Source organism: Canis aureus, chromosome 12 (assembly GCF_053574225.1).
Source record: "Canis aureus isolate CA01 chromosome 12, VMU_Caureus_v.1.0, whole genome shotgun sequence".
NCBI lineage: Eukaryota > Metazoa > Chordata > Mammalia > Carnivora > Canidae > Canis > Canis aureus.
The window spans coordinates 26,896,467-26,916,761 of NC_135622.1; the positions used below are offsets into that span (position 1 = coordinate 26,896,467).

The following is a 20,295-nucleotide window of genomic DNA, read 5'->3' on the forward strand; positions in this document are numbered from 1 at the left end:
ATTAACCTGGTTACATTAATATTTGGTGTTGAAAATCTTGGTGACTTTCTCTTTATAATGTATTTTGCTTACATAAAAATCTGCAAACCCCCACCTCAGGCTAGAGCTACAAAACACTGGATTCCAGCCACATTATTCTGTGAAATTACCAGGCGATCACGGAGAGATCTTCTTTAGCCTTTTGGAGGCACCTCACTCCAATCTCAGTTGCACCTACTTTCCCTACCAAACTTCTTCCTGAGATGCTAACATTACCTGAATTTTCTATTTTCTGCTCTTAAATGTTGATGTATTCATTTTATCCATTTATCAGGTATTTGAGGGCCTAATGTCAGGGCCTATCAGGTATTTGAGGGCCTAATGTCAGGAAATTGGTGTGGTGGCCAGAAATGTGGCTGCAGAGAGAAAGAAAATCAGGGCCTGGATACTTTGTAAACAGGATAATTAATTCAGATCTATATATGAATTAAACGTAGTCATGTGCCTAATTATCATAGTCATGTGCCTTAGCTGGATGCCCTTTTTTTGGGGGGGGAGGGGGGGTGTCTTTTGCTCCATCTAAGCCATGTTTTCCTCTAGTACTTTGTGTCTTGAAATTGTTTACTCACTTGTATAAGTTTATTGAGATGGTCAAGTGTGGAGTCCCATTGGTTCTACTTTTGGCATGTTGTTAGAGCTGACCCTTCCCTTTGACCTATCACCTTTCCTAGTTGAGACTCTCCCTTGGCCAGAAGATTACAGTTGCCTTTATCCTGTCGCCTCTGCCAACCTCCCACATGATGCACTGTTATCTTCTGAAGCGCTCATCTGCTCTTGTCATAGTGGCCCTCAGGTGGTCTCATCCTAATATTGGCATAGCATAACTAAAGTATCTGTTATGAGCCAGGTACTGAATCAGATTGAGAGGACACACAGATGACAGACTGTGATTTTTCTCTTGAAGCCCAGTCTTGTTTCTTTCTATAATCCTTTTTCCTCCATGCACCAGAACATTGGAAAATATATACTGGCATATAGCGTGCGTTTTAATATCACTAAACTCTACTTAGAATGCTCTTTCTTGTCCTCTGACCTTGCTGGTTAAAATCATATGTGTCCTTTAGGATTTGATTCAAAGACTCTTTCCTCCTTTTAGTTTTTCCTTAGCTTCCTAAGTTGGGGAAGATGTCTTTGATTTTGTAGCCCTTTATACCTCTTAGAAGTTTAATGGTTTCTTAGGTACTAGTCATCTGTATGTTTATCTCTCCTGTTCCCCTAAACAGTAAGCTCTTAGTGGATGGTTAACCTTATCCTCACCCAGTGTTGGTCACAAGGGGGCCGCCTGGTAAATGTTTGTTGAGTTGTGTGGAATGTGGACACAAATATGGGGTTATTGGTGGCCCTTTGCTTAGACTCTCTGGACTGTAGGGTTTCCAGTTCCCTCGCCCATTGGTGTTCCATTGTGGTGACCACTTCTACATCTGGACGGATGGAAAATTTGGTGATTTACAAAAGCTAAATCCTTTGGGTAGCCGCTCTGAACTCAGATCTGCCTATCTCTGGGAGTATAGCCACCCAGGATGGGTTACCATGCAGGGCCATGTTCTCCTGAAGGTCTGTAGCTCCCTTTGTTCTCTTTGGAGCCTGGCTTTGTTTTTTTCTTTTTTAAAAGATTTATTTATTTATTACTGAGAGACACAGACAGAGAGAGGCAGAGACTCAGGCAGAGGGAGAAGCAGGCTCCCTGATGAGGGAGGGACTCAATCCCTGATCCTGGGATCGTGACCTGTGCGGAAGGCAGGCGCCCAACCACTGAGCCACCCAGGCGTCCCTGGCTTTGTTTTTTGACTGGCTTAGCTTGAAGAGGTTGGTGACTAGTGACTCCAGTTGATCAGCAGAAGTAGTATTTCCAAGTGAACCTCAACACAGTGAGTGAAGTTCCAGTGTTGCATGTATGACATGTGATTTAGTATTACCCATCAGAAGGGGCCTGCTTCTCCAGCAGAGCTTGTTTGGCAGCTGTCTACTATTGGGCCACCTCACAGGCAGCCTTTGGCTGTCTCTGTTTTGTTTTGGCGAGGACACTGATTCCTGGGCCAGTCATTTGACTCCAAGGTAGGAGGCCCTTATGGGTGAAGAGCTTTGGGCCTGGCAGGTCCCTGCAATTTCCTGGCCTCCTCCAGAAGCCAAGGAAAGAGCCTCACATTGAGCCTGTCTGACTCACCAAAGTTCATCTGTGTGCTTCCTGCCTGCTGGGAGTTTGTGAGTGACATGAGTGTTGATAAAGAGGATTCTGGCAGTTGGATTACTATAGAGCTAGAGCTATGGGCTTCAGGTCAGGTGTGAGAGTCAGGTCGAGCCTACGTAGGCAATGGTAAATTAAGTAATTTTCTCATTACTTGAAGATGTTTACATATTCAGATATTCAGCTGTTTTGAACATTTTGACATATCATTCACTTGTCTGGAAGGCCTTGCTGTGGAGGTCTGCCCAGGTAGCTAAATGATGACTAGATGCATTCATTGCCTTCTTGAGAGCATCACTGAAGATGGAATTCTGACCTAGAACAAGTTCTGCTCTGAGGCTCCTTGGTATTTTTGTTGACTAGGGAACTATGAGCTAGTCAAAGTGATTTCCATCAGCTTTCAAACAGAAGCTGATGGGTGAAGACCCCTGTAGGTAGGGGAGGCCCAGTTAGAAGTGCTTCAGTTGCTGGAATATTAGCATTTGATTTATTTTTTGTAGCTCCCTCCACATTTGGTCGTTTTTTCTAATCTTTCATAGTTTGAGATGTAGTCTTTGAGAAGGACCATAGAAGGTATGGGCCCAGGGGCTGGCATTGGATACCCTGTGGCCTTTGTCCTCTGGGAAGTGAGGGGTGTTGGCTGTAGCTCTGGGTTTGGCCCGAGTTGCCTCCAGGACTTTTCTTCCTCCTACAAAATATTAAAAAACAAAATTCCACTGAGTAAATTTTAAAGATCTATTGGTTTTATTCAGTGATTCATGAATCAGGCAGCATCCAACCTAGCCCAGAGTGGAGTGCCAAGGAGCTGTACAAAATGAAAGACTTATAGCCAGAAGGGGCAGGCACTAAGAAGTTGTACTAGGCATGAAAGCAGGTTGGTTATTACAAGGTCACTTTCTTTATAGGGGACGGCAGGGGTCTCTCAGGCAGATAACCTAGCTAGTGCTGATTGGACAAGTCTTAATGGCTTAAGATTTCATTTTGTGAGCAGCCAAAAATCTAATTAAGTCATGTCTTGGTTTGGTGACCTGGGGCTTAGCCTAAGTGACTCCATGTTGGGACTTTTTGTTTTGTTTTTTTTTAACACTTCCTGTTTTGTATCAGGCAAAAGATTTGCCTTACTTACAGTGTGCAGTTTAAGCTGGCTTTACAAAAATGGTCTGTAGGTGAGTACTGGCCAACCCCAGGGGCAGTCAGAAAGGAAGAGCCCCACAAAAAACACAGAGCCTAGGTACACCTTAAGAGTGAAAAGCAGAGTTTTCTAGCTTCAATGACTTTTCACATAAGTTTAATATCTAGAAGACAAGGGACTGACCACAGGCACTGTCAGGCTGGTGGTATCACAGGGAAGCCTCGGGGACATCAAGCCCACCATCTAGAGCCTCCCTGAAATCAGCAGAAGGTGGAGAGCCTGAAGTAACATTTAAAGTTACCTTTTCAATTAGAAGACAAACCATGAGAAACCCAAAACTCTGGGAAACAAAGGGGGAGGGGAGTGATGGGCATTTGATGGCAAATCAAATATGTTGGCAAATTGAATTTAAATTAAAAAAATTTTTTTAAGTTATCTTTTCTTTAGGGCGGTGCAGTCTGGCCAGCTCCAGGGAACCAGAGGGGGTACCATAGGACCAGCCAAGAGGGTCCTTGGCTTCACACAGGATCAAAGCCAAATTTGAGCTGGTAGGAAGTAAAAGCAGAGTTTGAATACCATGAGTGATAGAGTATGGCAGACGAGTGTCTGGAGATTCAGTAAGGAAAGGAGAAAGTCTTGTCTTTTCTTGGAGGCTGGGGTTTTTAATTGAGGGCAGTGGCCTCAGTGTATGTGCCTCTCAGGCGTCCAGGAACTGGTCAAAACAAGGTTGAGTGCTCAGGTGTCCTTTATAAGTCACTTATGCCCTGGAGCCAGGGCCTTGTCTGGAGTCTGTGGTCTTGGAAAACCCTTTGTGATGACCCCGCCCAGTCACTCCTTAGATGTTATCTGTTGTTCTGGAAGACTCTAAAGATATCATTAACTCCTTGACTTTACGAGATATGTTATCTGTACCATAAGGTATGTTTAGGGTGGTGGTGCAGGTCCTAGCAAGAATAGAATCATGAAAAAAAGCAGTTTTTTTTTTTCGTGGAGTCTCTTCACTTTCCCTGTCTCAGGGGAATGGCAGAGGGTTTGAAATACCAGACCACATTAGCATCTGACCAGTTGATGTCAGAAGGTCCCCATTTTGCAAAAGCCTGCCTCAGAATATGGGAAGAGGGTGAGGCTTAGTTAGGATTATGAGAAATAGTCTTTATCTGCAGTAGGGAAATGTGTAAGGGAGTATTTATGAGTACAAAGGTCAAGAAGCAGGCATCACACTACTGAGCCTGCCATTTTAAGAAAGGGGGAAAGTCCCTAAGAGCAGACTAGGAACCGCCAAAGTCAGTTAGACCACAAACAGCAAAAGTGTCAGGGTAGTACAATTAGGAACTAATGTGGAGCTCACTCAGTTCCTAAGCAACTTCCTGCCTGCCAGTCTAAGGCAAAAGAGCTAAAAACCAAAGCAGCAGCTACTATTTAATTCAGCACCTACCAAGAAGATTTATAAATGTTAATATGAGTTAATATGAGTCAGATCTTACCACAACCCCTTGTGACCTCAGGACCAGTTATCCCCACTTTAAAGATTATTTATTTATTTATTATCTATGTATCGATCTATCTATTTATTTATTTTAAAGATTTATTTCTTTATTCATGAGAGACACACAGAGAGAGTCAGACATAGGCAGAGGGAGAAGCAGGCTCATCTCAGGGAGCCCAATGTGGGACTCGATCCCAGACTCCAGGATCATGCCCTGAGCCAAAGGCAGACACTCAAGTGCCGAGGCACCGCACCCAGGTGTCCCAAGATTTACTTACTTATTTATTTATTTATTTATTTATTTATTTGAGAGAGAGTGTGCATCTGCATGATGGGGATGGGTGGGGGAGAAGCAGACTCCCGTTGAGCAGGACCCTGAGATCATGACCTGAGCTGAGTCTGATGCTTAACCCACTGAGCCACTCAGGTGTGCCTCCCCACTTTAAAGAAGTATTCGGCCCTAGAAGGAAACATTTAAGACTTGGAAATGAAGAAAAGAGATTCTTGGATATCCTTTCATTGGAGTGCTGCTTCCTGAAGGTGTTTTGTGTACCTTAGCCTCCAGTAGTCTATTTACAATCCTAGAGAGAGACTTGAATTTGTAGAACACTCTTAATGCAAATAGTTTCTGTCAATTGAAATGCAAATTAATTGTTTTATGAGATTCAACAGATTACTCCAAAGATCTTGTAAATTCATTTGAACATTTCCTGACTGCATATGAATTTATGGTTCTTGAGTTTTCCCTGTGAACAGATTGTAACAGTTTCATGATTTTTTTTTTTTTTTTTAATAATTTAGCAATATCAGTTACCCGCCTACACAACCTCACTTTGAATAAGCAACTTCGGGAAGTTCAGCATGCTGAAATATTTCATGTCAAATTTCTTAGAGTTCCAGCAGCTGATTAAACACTTATTTGGCAAGGGGAAACCTATCATAGTGAGATTTTCTTTTGTTATAAACAGGACAGCAGGCTCCAAATTGAGTCACTTGTGCTAAGCTCATGTCACTAAAGAGGAGACTTAATTACTGTTTCAACTCTCCCAGAAATGGAATGTTAAATTAGTCAGAAATTGTCTGATCAGCATTAGTTAGGTAATCTGCCTGAGAGGCCCCTGCCATTCCCTGAAGAAAAGTAACATGGCAATAACCAGTCTGCTTTTCTGCCTGCTATGACTTCCTTGTTCATACTTCCTCTGGCTATAAAAGTTTTTTCATTTTGTATAGTTCCTTAGAGCTCCTTTCTGTCTGCTAGATTGGATACTGCCCAATTTGCTCAAATAAACTTAAAATTTTTAATGTGCTTCAGTTTATCTTTTTAACAGGAGGAAATGGTGATACTAGGGTCAGACATAAAGGGAGGAGGGTGCTGCTGATAAATCACCTTGGGCACTAGGATAAAGGACAGCTCTGAAGTGGTCTGTTCAGTGCTTATGTTTCTGTAAAACGGGCATAGTACCTACTTTGTACTGATGTTGGTGAATTGATCCAGAAAGGGGGCTAAAGAGGGAGTAAAATACAGTATTAATGAGTTTTGGGTTTCTCTCTCTCTCTCTCTTTTTTTTGGCAGAATAACCAAGTACTAGGAATTGGAAGTGGCTCTACAATTGTTCATGCTGTGCAGCGAATAGGTATGCCCTTGGTCAGTCCACTGGATGTTTTGTGTGGGGTGGTGGGAGTGGGGATGGAGAGGAGGGGGAGGAGATGGGGCACAGATTTGGCACCTGCCCAACTCTGCTCATCTCTGAGGGGTATTTTTGGCTTCTTCAACCAACATTAGGGGATGCCTGACTTTTTGTACTCTGCTCATTTGGAGGGTGGGAGCTGATTTAAGATGAGGTCTCAACAGTATTTTAATTCTCATCAGTGGTCCTATGTGGGACCCTGGAGTCCCTGAGGCAAGCTTTCTAAAGCCTTTGGGTTCCTCAGGTCATCTCAGATAGACAGATTGAGCTCAGAGCAGGCTTGCCCTGTCCGTGACCCTGGTGTGGATTTGAGGCATCTGAAGTTGGTGGCTGGTTCTTGCAGGTGCTGACTTCCGTTCTGATTAGGGTGTCTCTGAGCTTAGGAAAGGTTCAGGAATTATCAGTCCCTATGGCTGCTCAACAGGTTTTACTACCCTGCTTTGTTTGTTAAAACAGAGCTCAGAGGAGAGGCTTGCCTGACTGCTGATTGCTTCTAGGTGCCAAGGGGCAGTGCTCAGGAGACAAAGTCCAGGAACACTGTGTCTTTAAAAGAGTGTTTATGGTGCTGGCGTGAGGGCTTCTGGAATTCTTCTCACTGGCTTAACCTGGGCTTTAGTGTTGCATACCCTTCTCCCTTAGCAGTGAGGGTGTGGAGGATTTTAGGGCACAGGGATTACTGTGGGTCTCATAGTAGTGCCTTCTGAACCTCCCATGATGCAGACCTAATGATTAAAAAGACTTAACATTTTAATAAGATAGTTATTTCCTTAAGACAACCCCCCCCCCCCAGCAAAGTACAAACCCAAAATGAATAAGTAAACCTTGTTTAACCACCCTTTGGGGCCTACACATGATTATATTTTTTACTAAATGTAAAAGTAAAGTACTCTTTTTCTGTGAAAGGCATTATAAGGAAATAGTTAAGACTGGAGCTAGACTGGGGGATCATAGCTCAGCTCTGCCACCTATTAGCCATGTAACTACCTGGTGACTGGAATTTGTGTCTCAGTTTCCTCATCTGTAAAATGGGTATAATAATAGCAACTTACCTTTGGGTTGTTAAGATTAAGAGTTTACATGTACAAAGGTCTTTGAACATTGCCAGGCATGTTATAGTAGCAAACATGACACTGCTCTTGTTGCAGTTAGTATTTATGCCTGAGCTATCTAGTGTCCCTGTCCTGTGTACTCCATGTTTGTTTGCCAGCATTTTCACCAAGGCTGGGGACCCAGAATAAAAGGCAGCTGTCAAAAAAAAAAAAAAAAAAAAAAAGCAGCTGTCAGTGGGGGATAAACCTTTCCTTTTCTCTTGGATTGAGCAAATGTGCATGTGACAAGAAACGTAAAGTGAGGAGAGTGAAAAGCCACCAACAAGTCTTTTGTCTCTACAGCTGAAAGAGTGAAACAAGAGAATCTGAACCTTGTCTGCATTCCCACCTCCTTCCAGGTAGGTCTTGCTTTCCATTCTGCATCTTGGCACTTGCTGCTGAATCTCCTGGGTCCCTGAGGACATGGAGGTGTGGCTTTGGGTTGTGCACCAGAGTTGTTTTAGGTGAGAGCCAGGAGCAGGAAAGCAGCTGATTTACTGAGGATTGCTCTTCAGAAGTGTGGCTTTGGATGCAATATTTCAGTGTATTCTGTGTGTTAGACACAGTATAGTGTATGGAGAGTTTTAAAACTCTTTGCTGGTTGGACATTTGCTCCAATATCTGGAAACTGCATGCTTTTCTTGCTACTTAAAAAATTTTTTTTCAACTTGGTGGGATAATTCTCTACTGAATGGATGAATGAATGGAAGATGGGTGTTTGCTTAATTTTTACATCCTTGCTTTCCCAGTTCACACACGGCCCTCTCTCCCAACGTTCCAGTATAGTCACCTTTTGTTGAGGCGTTACTCAGTGTGTGCAGAATTGTGATCAGCAGACTATGGCCGAGCCATGTAGTATACTGTGATTACTCCTTCTTACCTGCCCATTAATTTCGTTTTCCTGAAAGTAAGTGTTGCCTTTGTTTTTTTTTTTTTTTTTTTTTTTTTTTGTTTTTTTTTTTTTTTTTTTTTACTTGCTTGGTTGTCTATACACTCCTTACTAATTCCACCCCAGACTCTCTTACCCAGATGGGAAACTCTCACTTCTTTCAGATACTTCTTTCTGGGTATTCCACTGCACCCATTTCATTTTGGCCAAGCCTCTGGGTCATTGGGATTGGGAATGCTGTGGCAGTTGTACTTGGCTGTTGTCTTGGAGTCCCCCTTTGCAATCAGGAACTGTCTTTCTCTTCTTTTTTGGATTGTCCTGTCTCTTGGTCCTGTTTTTCCTCACTCACCCCTCCCTAACCTTTTGCTTTGTTTCCTTCAGTTTTGTTGAAGCACATCCTTCAGGTAGCTATCCAGGTGTGTGGTATGCAAATTGTGGGCATTTGGAAGTCTGAAAATGTCTTTATTCTACTCTTTCTTGAAGTTGGTTTTATGACTTAGAGAATTACATGTAAAGTCATTTCTGAGGAATTTTAAAGGCATATCTTTATTGTTTCTGTTATCTTCTGATTTTCACTTTGCTGTTGAGGAGCTTGATGACATTCTATTCTTGGTTCTTTGTGTGAAACCATTTTTTAAAATTTTATTTATTTGTTTTTAAAGCCCCAGTGTGGGGATTGAACTCAATGCTGAGGTCAAGACCTGAGATCAAGTGCACTACTTAACCCACTGTGCTACCCATGTGCCCCTGAAACCTATTTTTTTTTCCTCTCTCTGCACCTTTATACTCTTATATTATCTTTTCTTCATGTCCAGTATTCTGAAATTTCACCATACTGTGTCTTACTGTGGGTTTGTTTTTTATCCACTCTGCTAAGCACTTGCTGGGACATTTCATTCTGCAGATTCACACTCTTTGATTTGGGTGAGTTTTTTTCCATTATTGCTTTAATTTTCTTGCTTCTGTTTTTTTCTGGTCTTTCTAGGATGCTTGTTGTGTATCCTTGGTGCTTGTGGCCTATTACGTCCTATTATCTTTTAGCTTTGTCTTTTCTAAGCCTTCTATGGAGCTTATTTTACTCTTACGTTTAATTTCAAATAAAATCTACTTTTATTGTCTGAGAGGTTTTTTTAAAAAAATTGTTTAATGAGTTCAGCTTTCCCTTATCTCCATGAAGTTATTAATGGTGATTTTGTTTTTGTTGTAAGATTTTCTTCTTAAATATCTGTTTTCTCAAAGGTTTTTTTTTTAAGTTTGTTGGAATTATAATTTATATACTCTTTTTTGCATATAATTCATAATTTACTCTTTTTTGCATATAATTCAGAGCTTTGTTTTTTTTTTTTTAAATTTTTTTTTTTTTTTAATTTTTATTTATTTATGATAGTCACACAGAGAGAGAGAGAGAGGCAGAGACATAGGCAGAGGGAGAAGCAGGCTCCATGCACCGGGAGCCTGACGTGGGATTCGATCCCGGGTCTCCAGGATCGTGCCCTGGGCCAAAGGCAGGCGCTAAACCGCTGCGCCACCCAGGGATCCCTAATTCAGAGCTTTGACAAACCAACGAAACACAGTCAAAATGTTGTTCGGTTGCCTTGGTCATTTCTTATTCTGGCCTTCTTTAGCTATTTGCTCATTTTGAAGACTGGTAGACTAAGAAGCTGATTAGAAATTAGCTCATAGGATGAAAGTGGTCTTTGTTTCAGACTCATCTGCTAGGCCCTCATGTTGGGGAACTCCTGATGTCAGATTATTTGTCTTCTGGCTGCTCAGTTTCTGAGAGAAGTCTGGTCAGCACCCCTTTGGAGGAGTATGCCTGGCTGCCTGTGTCCTGGGATCCAAGTAGGTGAAAAGGGCTAGAAGACATCTGCCATTTTTCTGGATATAATCTTGCTTTGAGTTTTTAGTGAAGTACCTGTGATAGTTGGGAAAGAAGAATCTACAATATTTTGCAATATCTTTGATGATGAGTGATGTTAAACATCTTTTCTTGTGTCTCTTAGCTGTCTGGATATCTTTGGGGAAATGCCTGCTCAATATTCACTCTTTTAAGCCTCTGAGTTTTGGGGTAGCTGCTGTGCAGTAAGAGCTTGCTGATAGAGTAATCTTGTCTTCAGCTATGCCTGTAGCCAGTCTTGAGTCCTGCTCTTTGACCTTCTCCAGAGAATAAACATGCTGCTTTGGGAGTAGTGGAGAGAGATACAGCAGGTTCTTCATACTCTTTGAGCCAGTATTCCCTCTTTTACTCCCACTGTCTGCTTCCTGAAGGTTGCAGTACCATGCAGCCCTGAACCTTTTGGGAGTTTCTGTGATATTTGTTTGGTTGTTTCTTAGCTTCTTGCAGTACTGCCTTAGGATTTGTCTTTTTCATTTTTGCTAGTTACCATTGTTTACAAGTGGTCCTGCTTTTAAAAGTTTGGTATGGTTTTCTCCTCTTTTTGTTTGTGTTTTAGAAAATTTCCTTTATTACAGTTTTAGAGAGGTTTTTGGGAAAAAGCTGAGCCAAAGAGAGGTTTTCAAATTGCTATCTTTAATTGGAGGTTTAATTCTGTGTTTTAAAAATAACATCCACCTTACCCACCTATATTTTATGGTGGTAAGTGATGACAATGTACTTAGACTGGAAAATGCTGGCCAGTTTCAGTAGATTCAGTGGAATCATTCACAATTCACAGGGCTTTTAAAAATTCACTTGTTCAGAGTTACTGTTTTGTTTTTTCCCCCTCATACCCAAACTTATTTTGCATTAAGTTCAGCCAGATGGGGATCCCGGGGTGGCGCAGCGGTTTGGCGCCTGCCTTTGGCCCAGGGCGCGATCCTGGAGACCCGGGATCGAATCCCATGTCAGGCTCCCGGTGCATGGAGCCTGCTTCTCCCTCTGCCTGTGTCTCTGCCTCTCTCTCTCTCTGTGTGTGACTATCATAAATAAATAAAAAATTAAAAAAAAAAAGTTGAAGACTTTCAGGATTGCCAGATGCAATCTCCTGAAATGATTGAAAAAGTTAAATTTTTTTATGTTCTACTTTCTAAACAAATAAACCTATAGGGATTTAAAGGATTTTTTGGTAGATTTTTCCTTTAAAGTTAAAAGTTTTTGAAAGAGGACAATAGAAAAACGTATTTAAAAGCCAGATCTGGTCTGAGCCAAAAACAGTGTTTATTTTTTGCATCAGCCTTCAGTGCACCTCAATTAGATGATAGAAGGGAAAATACAGACTCTCAGATTTTATTGTGAAATTTTTGAATAACAGAACTGCTGGTCTCTGCCACATGCCACTGTCCGTAGTCACTAGAGGCTTCTGGGGGCCCATTTGTGGGATTGCAGTGACAAGGCACTGGTTCCTGTCTTTTTTCTAAAAGCACAAGCTAGTCATTAGCTTTATTGCTCCCTGAACTTTTCTAGAGCTAGAAGAGGCAGACAGGGGTGTCTGCTCTATGCCCCCTAAGGAGATCCGTAACTTGTGAGCTCAGAGTATCTGGTACCCAGCAGATGCTAATCTTAGTTGAGCACCTGTGACTGCATTTGTGCTGACTGAGCCAGTGTTGGGTCAGTACCCCCACAATTGGGCTGTTGTGTTGAAGTTAGCATATTGGTTTCTTAGGACTGCCATAACAAGGTACCACAAACTGGGTGTGACATAAAAAACAGAAATGTATTGTCTGTTGATTCTGAAGGCTAGCAGTCCAAAATCAAGGAGTCTGAGATCAAGAGGGACAACCTATGGGGTGCCTTTCTTCTATTTCCTGATGGTTTCCTGTCTGTTTTTGGCATTACTTGGCTTGTAGGTGCTTCATCCTGATCTTTGTTTTCATGTTTGCATGGTGTTCTCCCTGTGTTCACCTGTCTGTATCCAGATTTCCCCTTTTAGGGACACCAGTGATATTGGATTAGGGCTCAGCCTAATGACTTTGTTTTACCTTGATTACATCTGTGAAGCCTTATCTCCAAATAAGCTCACATTCTGAAGTTCCTGGGGGTGATTAGGACTCCAACCTGTGTTTTGTTTTGTTTTTTCCCTCCAGGGGAATAGGTCAGCCCATAACAGGAAGGATAATGCTCATGCCACTTGTGACTTGGACTTCTCTGTGTGTGCAGGACCACTCACAGGGGTCCTGTGCAAATTAAGGAGTCTAGTCAAAGCTGAGGAAAAGGGAAAGTTGTAGGACACAGATGGGAGCAGGTTAAAGGGTCCTACCCTGATGGGTCTTGAGGTCAATGTACAGGGTTCTCCATGTTGTAGATGGAGATGCAGCCTGTTTAGAGCAAGGGCAGATGCTGTCCTTGTGTTATTGCTTATTATCTGGGAAGTTGAGAATCCCAGGGCTTGCAGAAGTTGGGGCAGGGCCTCCCAGCCATACAAAATAGACAGCGCTTATCTACTGAGCTCTTCATGTGCCAGACTCTGGACAGGAACTGCAATGGGTAGCTGCTGGTCTGGTGAGGAGGCAGAGTACAGTTGGGCATAGTGATCGTTGAGGCTGTACTTACTGTTATAGGGCTATGAGGCTCCTCTACATGGGAGGTGTTAGTCACCACCTCTAGCATCCAGTGTGTGTCTGGCTCTTAGGCGTTCTGTATGTGTGCGTTGGATGAATTAATGCTCCATTTCTGTGTGTCATTATTGACAAATATATGGTAGGAAAGTGGAGTTAGTGTGCTTTTTAGAGGAAGGAGAGCCTGTGCGTTGCCCAGGGAATTGGGGAGGGCTTCCTGGAGAGGATGACATTTGAGTTGGACATGCAGGGCTGGGGAATGGGAGAAGGCAGTCCATTTCAGGTACTGGAGGAATGCCAAGATGTCAAAGAACTCCTTTTAAAATTGTCATCGTTAATAACATGTTATTGTATAAGATGACTTCAGTTCTGTTTACAAATGGGCCTGTCTTCACTGCTTCCTGCTGTTTCACTATTCCCTCTGTTTTTCTTCTCTTCTAATTCCCTTTTTAGTCCCTAGACAGGACAAGAAGGCAAGAGACTATTTCTGGTCTTCACCCTGTCCCTAACTTACCACTGTGACTTCTTTGGGCATCCATTTCTTCCTTAAAACAGGATTTGTACTAGGTGACTCCTAGAATGAACTCAGAACAATTGGTTATTTACCCAACTGCTGGCTCAAATGACACTAACTGCTGTATGGTAACAAGAGTATGTAAAATGTGCTCTCTCATACTCTGATTACAGGCTAGTTGGACAAATAAGACATCCTCATGAAACAGTAACATTGTCCATAATGCAGGCAGTCTTTGAACTTAGGAAATTTTTTTTTAAAGATTTACTTATTTATTTATTCATGAGAGACACACAGAGAGAGGCAGAGACACAGGCAGAGGGAGAAGCAGGCTGCCTGCAAGGAGCCCGATGTGGGACTCCCATCCTGGATGCCAGGATCCTGCCCTGAGCCGAAGGCAGATGCTCAGCCGCTGAGCCAGCCAGGCAACCCTGAACTTAGGAAATGTTAAATGAAAACGATCTATTTACACAGGATTTTTTCTTCAAATCCTGACATCCAGTTTTTATGTAATAAATCCAAGTGCAGTTTTAGTATTGTTTTTAAAGAACATAAAATAGGAAATCATAGTAAACATCAATCACATAGTTTTATTTGTGTGATAGATTATCACATTAAGTTATGTACAATTTGTATCATTTTTCTTTTTTAAAAAAATATTTATTTGAGAGAGCACACAGGCGAGTTGGGGAAGGGGCAGAAAGAGAGAGAGGGGGAGAAGCAGATGCCCTGCTGAGTGGGAAGCCCCACTGGGGGCTCAGTCCCAGATCATGACCTGAGCTGAAACTAAGAGCTGGATGCCCAACTGACTGAGCCACCCAGGTACCCTGTATCAGTTTTCTAATACCATCTGTATTCAATATCTGTTGCTATGGAACAAATTGGCCCAAATTTAGCAGCTTAAAACAACAAACATTTATTATCTCATAGTTTCCAAGGGTTAGGAATCTGGAGTGTTTTAGCTGGGTGGTTCTGGCTTCCAGTCTCTCCTGAGATCATAGTGAAGCTGTTGGCCATGGCTGTGGTCATCTCAAGACTCAACTGTGGTTCAAGGATTCATTCCAAGCTCAGTCACATTAGTGTTGCAGGCCTTAGTTCTTCACAGGCTGTTTGGTAGAGGGCTGTGTCGGTGTCTCTAGGATGTGACAGCTGGTTTCCTCTAGTATGTGTTAGATAAGAGAGGGGTCAGAGGGAAGAGGGAGGGTAGGATGGAAGGATCTTGCTACAGTATGCCACCCTTACATATGCCATGGCTTTCTTTATAAATTAATCTCAGAAGTATCTTGTATCACCTCTTCTGTGTACCATTGGTCACACAGACCAATCCTGGGACTTTGTGGATGTGGATTATCTAAAGGCATGAATAACAAGCAGTGAGGATGATCATCTTGGAGGTGCCTTCTAGACATTCCCATTGTTTTTATAGCTTCAGGGTCTGGAATTAGGATGATTTCTCCAGTACTACTTTTAGAGAAATCTAGGAACTGAGAAGTAATTCTGCAATACCATTTTTATTTTCTCTTTTCATTATATATTTCTCTTTAATAAGAACAAAGTTGTGGTTTAAAAAACATTTGCTATTTTCAGTCAACATTTTATTTTAGCTTTTTACATGGAAAATTTCACATTTCGGAAAGGATAAAGAACAACATAATGAACTTTTATGTACTTATTGCCCAGTTTCAAAAATCACCAATTCATGGCCAGTTTTGTTTTCATCTATACACTATTCTCCACTACTGTGGTTATTTTGAAGCAAATCCCAGTCATAATTTCGTTATATGTATTTCATTATGTCTCTTTGAAAATTAGGGAGGCTTTTAAACATCTCAGTAATACCAAAAAATTTAACAATAATCTTTGGTAACATAAACACATAGTTTAAATTTCTCCTATTATCTAATCCTTTAAAAGTACTTTTTTTGGGTAGTATTTATTTATTCATGAGAGACACAGAGAAGGAGGCAGAGTCACTGGCAGAGGGACAAGCAGGCTCCCTGTGGGGAGCCTGATGCGGGACTTGATCTCAGGACCCTGGGACCATGACCTAAGCCTAAGGTAGACACTCAACCACTGAGCCACCCAGACGTCCCTAAAAGTATTTTTTATAGTTTGTTCAAATTAGGATCCTAGGAAGGCCTATATATTGCAAATTCCAGGCTCTTTGTAGTTTTTTCTTAGAGTCTTACAATTTTGGATTTGAATATTGGCATTGTTCATTTCATCCATCCCCATCTTTTTATAGACAAGAAAAGTTGCCAAGGGTTATGTGGCTGGTTTGTTGATGATTAGAGCTGAGATTTTCTGATTTTTAATCTTGGGTGCTTTTCATTTTAAGCAGAAAATATTTTTAAGACATGCCTTTGAAAGAAAGTTTTCCACCCTTTGATACCTCTGCATATTATAGACTATGACATGGATACAGATCCTTATCACTTGGCTTTGGGTTGTCAACCTCCAAGGTTCAAGGTATATTTATTTCAGCTGTCAGTCCCCCTCAGGGCCACATGGTGGTGGTAACCACTGCTCTCGCCTTTTGTCAGACCCTTTGAACTGTTAATATGAGGCATGTCTATAAAGTGAATCCTAGGACTGTCCCAGTGTGGTGTTCTCAATTTGCTGAGCTCATTTAGCCATTCTGGACATCCTGCCTTTGATACAGTCTGCTGAGTGTATATATTCTTTTGCTTATTTTCATTCAACATGGTAGCCTGGAAATCACTCTGTATCAATTCAGTTCTTATTTTAGGAAGATTTTTTGTTTTGTTTTGTTTTTTTGTTTTGTTTTGTTTTGTTTTTAAATACTCTATTACCATAAGCTTTAGGAGTCCATGACATTGTCTTAAATAGCAGGTCACAGAGAAGGAACTCTTAGCCTGGCATTGGGAGCCTTCACTGTGTGCTGTTTGCCTTCTTCTGGCTCCCAGGATGAATTAACTTAGTTTTGCCATTTATAGAGCTATATCTCCTACCTCTTAGTGGACCCAGTTGGATTTAGGAGGGAGCCTTGTTCAGGACTGTGTGTCAGACACTGAAATCCAAAAGAATGCTGAGAATCTTTGCCACGTGCTCAGAGTAAATGATTATGGTGCTTTTTCTTTTCTTCCACAGGCCCGTCAGCTCATCTTGCAATATGGCTTGACTCTCAGTGACCTGGACCGACACCCAGAGGTAAGAGAGGGTTGGGCTGCTGTGTCTTCATCCTTTCTTATGGCTGTCACTTGCTCATGGGCTCTGGATATCTTGTTGAGTCTAGGAGAAAGGTCAGTGAGTCATACTAGATTTTCTCCTGGGATTTTGAGTATTAAATTTGGCTAAGGTCACAAGAGGAGAGGTTGTTAGTTTCCAGTACATTCCCTGTGGTTTAACCCTGAGGGCTCAGTATGAGTGTAGTGAAGGGGGATTGGACAAACCCAGGGCTGGACCCAGAGCTTCCGGGGATCCTTGTACAGAAGTATGAGTGAGCCAGCCCACGGAGTTTACCACTAGGTGGAGATAAGAAGTAATCATCTGAGGCAGCCATGGAATTTGCAAGCAGATTATAATTAAGTGTTGTGGCAAAGATGGTTATTAAACACATGGGCAATTCAGAGGAAACTGAACTTGATGAGAGTGAGCAGCATATTAACAACTAGCTTTTACTGAGCCCTTCCTGTATACTAGCTAAGTACTATGTTTGTATTCAACTACTTAATATCTCCAGTAGTCTTGAGGGTGCATACCATCATTACCCCATTTTACAGGTGTGAAAAAGACACAGAGAGAGCAAGTCATTTGTCAAAGCCACGCTTTCTGTAATTGGTAGAGCCTGAATATGAATTCAGATGCTTTTGGCTCTAGAGCAATGCTACTAGGTTTTGTGGGGAGAGGTGAAGTTTGAGCAGAACTGTGAAGGCAGGGTGGCCATGGCAGGAGAGAGCATTCCAGAGAGGAGTAGATGAGAACCAGGGGCATTGGGCATATGTGGATAACCCCCAGGCTGGCTGGAGTGGTAAGGACCGAGTGAGTGGTATGCATTGGTGCATGGTGGGAGAGGAGAGGCTGGACTGGAAGAGTGGAAAGGGGTTATGGCAGCTTGAGAACCAGACTGCAGATGGGGACCCGATGGTCTGCTAGTCTGTGTTGTCCTGGTACACGTGGGCCTTAGAGAGTTTAGTAAGAACCATGGGAAGGGCTCACTGGGGGATTTCTGTGGGCAGAGCCAGGGCAGAGTGTGAGTCAGTGTTCAGCACTGTGAGGAGAGTGGTTTGGGCTGAAGGTAGGCCTGGAACTCACACAAAGAAGGTTGCAGCCTTCCAGGCCCCCAAGAGTTGCCATGATGTAGCCTGGCCCTGGGGTTAGTGCAGGGTGTGGAGAAGCAGTATAGCCTCTCTTTTCAGACAAAGAGCAGAATCTGAAAGCATGGAAACGAGGTGAAGCTGAAGCTTTGTGCACTTTATACTTGTGCCATGCCAGGCAGCTTAAACTGACTTGTACCCTGAGGTTTCTTCATACAGCTGCTTTAAATAACCATACTTAAGACTCCCACACTGTCTACTTGGAGTCCAGGAGTGTCACGAAATACTTAGCTTCCTTGATTTCAGATCTTGAAAGATGAATGAACCCACCTGCCCCTGACTGCTCCTGGGGTTGGTGGTAGAATTTCCTAATAGTGGGAGTGGGCATGCCCGGACAGGTGCTTTGGCGGGGTCATAGTCAGGGTGCCTCAGATAATTTCCAATTGCAGATCAAATGTGTGTCAGCTTTATAACTCTTCATTGGGTTTTCTCTCTGTGCTGGAAACTGCCTTTCTTTTTGCCACTTTAGCATGGAGACTTCTGAATCAGTGTTTCTCGGCCTTTTTTCTGTTGCCCCCCTCCAGTGAAATTTTAATACCACAGGTATACTGTATCTTTTCTGTACTTGGGGGTGATGTCACCCACATTGGGATTGTGTACTCTTAATAATTCTAGCTCATCCACAGAAATGCCTATCAATGAGAAAACGGAGTGTAATGTGGGTAAGAACTAGACCCATGTGTGGCTTCCAGGCTCCATATTTAGTGGACCTTAGTGGAATAGCTTAACCTCTCAGAGCCTGTTTTTTGACTGATTAAATGGGAATAACTCTACCTAACTAATAGGGCTGCTGAGGATCTGATGAGTTATTACATGTTCAAGCTTTGCACAGAGCCTCCCCTCTAATGGCTCTCAGTAGTTTCTGTATCTTCTCTCCTCCCACAGATTGACCTCGCAATTGATGGTGCTGATGAAGTAGATGCTGATCTCAATCTCATCAAGGGTGGTGGGTGAGTGTTGTGGGGACTTTCTTGCTGAGGAGTATCTGCCAGTTAATCCTTAGCAAAGCAAGGTGGAAGACAGAATAAACAAATGGCCACTGTGATGTATGTGAGCTTGTCTTTTTTCTAGGAAGTTGATGGTTGTTAGAGCCAGTTTGGCATTTCTAGTTATGAGTAGCAGTCTGCTGACCAGGAACCTGGGTCTCTTCAGTGAGATTATTCATCTTACTGAGTTCTCTGTATCTGCATTCTTCTGCTGAATCAAATTTTAATAACTGTATGAATTAAACCAGATATATTGTTGGGGTAGATTATTAGGTCTGTGGGAATTAGTGTGTGATCTTTGCTTAAAGCTGCTCTTAACCTCTGTGAGCAGTTAGTTGTACATGTATTTATTCACTTGGAAAACATTTATTGAGTATTTCTTAAATGTTGATTTGGGGGTAGGGAATGGTGGATTGAAGAAGGCCAAGTCCTGCTCCGCTATTGTAATTAAGCAGACTGCAATGACACAACATGTTTAGAATCATACCGTACACTCTGCTTCATCACCCCAACTGTCAAATAGTAGATAGGAAAGGTTGTTCAAAGCTTGTCCTTCTTAAGTTATAGACCCTTCCATTCATGCCATGCTCAGATGACTTTTCCTTGAGCACAGATATATTTTAGATAGGAGTATGCCTGGCCTGACTGGGATCCATTTCTCCCAGACATAGGCTCATTTACCAGAAGCAACATGTCTTAGCTCAGGCTGCCTTAACAAAATGCTGTAGTCTGGGTGGCTTCAGCAACAAGTAATTTTTAAGAATTCTGGAGACTTCTGGCTTGAGTTGGCTGCCTTATTATCATTGTGCCCTCAGGGTGGAGAGAGAGCAAGTGAGCTCTCTGGTGTCTGTTCTGTTAAGGACATTAATCCTATCAGACCAGACTCCTCCACCCCTCCAAACACTTTTAACCATAATTACTTCCTTAAAGTAATGTGCACTTGGGAGTTATGGCTTCAATATATGGAATTGGGAAGGACACAGTTTAGTCCATTGCCCAGCATGATGGAGTTGAGGATCTCCCTTTAAAAATTATAAATTCAATTTATCATTAAGTAGATTTGGGTTTCCTGTATCTGACCTTAGTTTTCAAATTGAGTTTGTGTCCGACCCTGTATTCACTTGCCTCTTCCCATCCCCAGAGGCTGTCTGACCCAAGAGAAAATTGTGGCCGGCTATGCCAGTCGCTTCATCGTGATCGCCGACTTCAGGTACAATGTTGAGTGTTCTGAGCTGTCCACTGGGGGCGGGGGTAGATCACACCCCAACCTCATCCCCATTTTATAGAGGAGGATAGAGAAATGGAGGGGCTGTCTGGCTTTCTGAGACTGATGGCTAAGACTGAGGGAGTGTCTTGAAGGATTTTGTTCCATTTTCATACTGAAGGTACATATTGCTATGTTTTGTGTCCATTGGAAGGAGGAGGAAATAGCTTGTCACTCTTGTGACAAGAGCATG

General features: G+C 42.4%; 1 protein-coding gene and 1 long non-coding RNA gene across 5 annotated transcripts in view; one reads left to right on the plus strand and one right to left on the minus strand.

Moving 5' to 3' along the window:
• The window catches only part of RPIA (ribose 5-phosphate isomerase A), a 30,515-nt gene that overhangs the window by 1,882 nt on the left and 8,338 nt on the right, over positions 1-20,295 (plus strand). For 2 of the 3 annotated variants that reach the window (XM_077843223.1, XM_077843222.1), the window contains exons 2-6: positions 6,416-6,476; positions 7,922-7,977; positions 16,627-16,686; positions 18,738-18,802; positions 19,980-20,048. In XM_077843223.1, the coding sequence (XP_077699349.1) occupies positions 6,416-6,476; positions 7,922-7,977; positions 16,627-16,686; positions 18,738-18,802; positions 19,980-20,048 (311 nt within the window). The remainder of the gene's footprint in view (positions 1-6,415; positions 6,477-7,921; positions 7,978-16,626; positions 16,687-18,737; positions 18,803-19,979; positions 20,049-20,295) is intronic. The other variant, XM_077843224.1, reaches the window with a different exon arrangement.
• LOC144280820 (uncharacterized) overlaps positions 3,793-20,295 on the minus strand; it is a 52,179-nt gene continuing 35,676 nt past the window's right edge. The window contains exons 3-4 of one of the 2 annotated variants that reach the window (XR_013349225.1): positions 16,488-16,767; positions 3,793-3,901 (exon numbers count right to left, since the gene is read on the minus strand). This is a non-coding gene — a long non-coding RNA (uncharacterized LOC144280820). The remainder of the gene's footprint in view (positions 3,902-16,487; positions 16,768-20,295) is intronic. The other variant, XR_013349224.1, reaches the window with a different exon arrangement.